Raw genomic sequence first — 3,682 nt, 5'->3', positions numbered from 1 at the left:
CCTGATTTGAGGAACACCGTATAGCCGTATACACTATATATATAGGTACTTGGATATTAAAATTTTTCGCAAGTTTGTTTTCACCATTTGTTGTTTCTCAATTAAATACACAATAACTCTCTTTTCACTGGGCGGGCGTGTGTACTCTTAATTAAAAGTTGGATCTCGTGCAGGGGTTTCCAACTCCCATGTGTATGCGGGCCACATGCTACATTGGGAGGTTCCCCGCGGGCCACATATGTTCATAGGGGAGCATTGTAGGAACACCCCCCCCCCCCTCTAACTTTTCAGAAATGTAGTCCGATCGAATTTTGAGCGCCGCAGCCGAAATTTTGCGAAAGTATTCTCCGATTGTAACTGAACACCAAGCTCAATGATAACTACACTGGTCAGAGTGGTCAGACCAGAGTTCAATGCCCAGCGAAGTCAGACCTTTTTTAGCATGCAAACTTTTTTTTTACATTCATGTAAGTTTGTACAAAAACCGCGAATGTACAAATTCGCGGGCCAAGAAAATGGCGATTTCGCGATTATGTTCGCGGATTTCGCGATTATGTTCGCGGATTTCGCGATTATGTTCGCGGATTTGGCGATTATTATGGTCGCGGATGGCGATTTTGTTCGCGGATTTTGCGATTATGTTCGCGGATTTGGCAATTATGTTCGCGGATTCGCGTCCCGAATCGACGCGATTATGTTCGCGGATTTGGCAATTATGTTCGCGGATTCGCGTCCCGAATCGACATTTTGGATATTTGGCAAGCCTAATTAAAATAGAATAGATTGAGTAAAAGATATGCATTCTGGTTATTAGAAGAATAAAAGTTGAATCTGAAGCCAAAAGTCAGAAAAGATCTTTATTCAAATTTTATTTGCCGTTCTGATAAAAAGTTCAAACAGTTGTGACGTCAGGATATGCATTCTGGTTATTAGAAGAATAAAAGTTGAATCTGAAGCCAAAAGTCAGAAAAGATCTTTATTCAAATTTTATTTGCCGTTCTGATTAAAAGTTCAAATAGTTGTGACGTCAGGATTCAAGTCATGGGCAGACACGCATGCGCACAAACGCATTACACTAGTGTCACCTGCAAAGGGAGCTTGCTTAGGAGAGTTTATGTCACGTCATCACGTACGTAAGCGTAGGTCGTGATCCTATCCAATGGAGCAGTTGCAAATGGGTAAAAATTATAACTAAATGGTCGATTCCTATGTAAAAGTTGGGAAAAATCCAAATCCGAGATCAAAACTCCGAAAAAGTAACTTTAAAAGGTCGAAAATTCAATTTTTAATTGCCGTTCTGATGAAAAAGTTCAAAGAGTTGTGACGTCAAATTTCACATTAAAATGCGCAGAAACGCTTGCGTACAAACAAACAAAGCGGGAGTCATGAATTATGACGTCATTGCCTACGGGAGCGTATGCCGTGACGTCAAACTTCACAATTTACCGGTATTTTTTAAATCGATTTATCTCGGGCTCCAGAAGTCGTAGAAGAAAAAGAAAAATTCCGTTGGTCCTCGTTTTTCCTGCTCTATGACTTTGAAACATCACCCAAGTAAGCGCAACTGACCTATTAGCCAATCCTCATTTGCCACTGTGTTGAAAGAATCGGGCCAATGACGTTGAATTTTAGAAAGCTTTAGTAGTCAGGACCGTATTCAGGGGAGAGGCCGAACCCCCCCTCGAGCTTCATTTTTCTCCTTTACTGTAAGCCAGACTCCGAAAATGTGGAGCATCCACCCCCACCACCCCAATTAAGGTGCTAGGTCAACACGAGAACACCAGAAAGTATCAAAGTAGCCTGTCGAAATATTTGCAAATAAAATATGAGTGATTTTTTTTTTTTTTTTTATGGTGGGATTTGAGCCTTCTGCTTGGTAAGCAAGCGCGTTAGCACTGGGCCACTGGGCTAACCTAACCGTCACAGACAACACTTACATTGGACATGCTACATGATCGACACAACACTTGTACAGATGTTTGCATGCAGACCGGGACGGTGTCTCGAACCCGTAGGTGTTCTCCTCGTCCTGGAAATGAGTACATGAGAAGGTTAAACATGGAAACGAAATGACATGCAAAGGCTGGGTTCGAATCGATTCGATGAATCGATACTTTCGTTTTGATTTCCCATCCCTATCGTGGAGCAATAACTATTAACTTTTATATGCTTGTACAGTGTGTACAAAGTATAGAGGGAACCGTAACTGCTAAGGTCTTATACTTACATTGGACGACATAGGCTCCCAATTCCGCGCTAAGTTCAAAGGACACCGGTAGTCTGCCCTGTAGTATGTCCTGCTTGATTTGCAGGAAGAATTGATACCTGTAACATGATGAAATAAAAGATATTAGAAAGTTTAAAAAAAGAAGAAGTATTTTATTACTGAACCAAACCAAGACAGGAATTTTAATCGTGTTAAGCATAAATGCTTGTCACAAATGTCGTTCCCCTCTTAATACACTAACGCTAAATTTTATGACTTGGACTCGAACCACCAACCTCCAGATCCAGAGTCCACCGTGCTAACCACTACACCACTGAGGTTGGTTTACCTCTGAACCGAGTAGCACGTCTAGGTATTGGTATTGGTAAAGGTAGGGCCACCGGCTTTAATAAACGCCCTTGGTCACTGCGACCTGGTTAGATCTTTTGTGACACGGCACGTCTAGGTACCTACATAATTTGGCATTTAGTGTTGATACATAGGTAATTGGGAATTTTGAATAACTGGATATCGCCTCAGGCCTCAGGTAGGAAAGATTTAATGGGATTTCAAGGAGATTTAATGGATTATTGGGGGATTAGAGCAGAAGAGAGGTGGGTTGATTAGAAAGTCAGGAAAACAGCATATCCCCAGGCGCTTGCAACGAGCACTAATTGGCCACCTACGCGTCCTTTACATATGAAAACGGAAATTGGCTATTTGAGTCCGTTTGGGCGTTGGGAACATATTTTTCCATCAATATTGGCTAATACGTGAGTGCGTCTACCTTATTTGACGTAGGTATGTTAAGTGCATAATATGCTATTATGTATAGGTGAACACTGAACATGTCAATATGAAGTGAGCTTTTGATAGACTACCTGTACCTATTGAACCTATTGGCGAATTCCGAGTTAGATGGTGTAGTAGTCAAGACGCTCGCCTGGTAAACAGGAGGGCGTGGGTTCAATCCCAGCCGAGGTATGGAATTTTATCCTCAATAAAATTTGAGAATTTGACCACAATAATAGTAGTAGCCTACTGCTGGAGTAAAGGGACTTTTCAGTCCTATGCGAGCAGTCCTATACGGAAATAAGCACTATTATTATTAAGAACTGTTATTTTTTTCTTTCCTAAAAAGGGGATCGAACCCGGGACTTTCTGCATCGCAAACAACCGCGATACAAATGGAATAAACGATCTCATATCGCACATCTAATGGGATAACGTAACTTCTTTGAAGAAGATATAGGTTCAACACGTTGACTTCCATTCGTCACTGAGCTAACAGGGAACCACCCTCACCATTCGGAATGCCAGAGGGAGAAAAAATGTGTTGAAATAAGAGAGAAGGCTATAAATTTATCTAAATTGCCTAGCTTTCTCTCTCTCTCTCCTTTGATTCCTCTCTCTTCCCCTCTTACTTACTCTATTTCATCAGTCTCTCTCTCCTCCCCCTCCTGTTCCTCTCTCTCT

At 41.6% G+C, this 3,682-nt stretch overlaps 1 protein-coding gene across 1 annotated transcript in view; it reads right to left on the bottom strand.

The window, feature by feature from the left end:
* LOC103520394 (band 4.1-like protein 4) overlaps positions 1 to 2,953 on the bottom strand; it is an 11,475-nt gene extending 8,522 nt beyond the window's left edge. Inside the window, exons 1-2 of the mRNA XM_026831529.1 lie at positions 2,904 to 2,953; positions 2,228 to 2,325 (exon numbers count right to left, since the gene is read on the bottom strand). Of these exons, the coding sequence (XP_026687330.1) occupies positions 2,228 to 2,325; positions 2,904 to 2,953 (148 nt within the window). The remainder of the gene's footprint in view (positions 1 to 2,227; positions 2,326 to 2,903) is intronic.
* Between the last annotated feature and the right edge of the window lie 729 nt (positions 2,954 to 3,682).

Source organism: Diaphorina citri, unplaced genomic scaffold (assembly GCF_000475195.1).
Source record: "Diaphorina citri unplaced genomic scaffold, Diaci psyllid genome assembly version 1.1 scaffold3563, whole genome shotgun sequence".
Classification (NCBI taxonomy): Eukaryota; Metazoa; Arthropoda; class Insecta; order Hemiptera; family Psyllidae; genus Diaphorina; species Diaphorina citri.
This window is presented reverse-complemented; position numbering and strand designations above follow the sequence as displayed.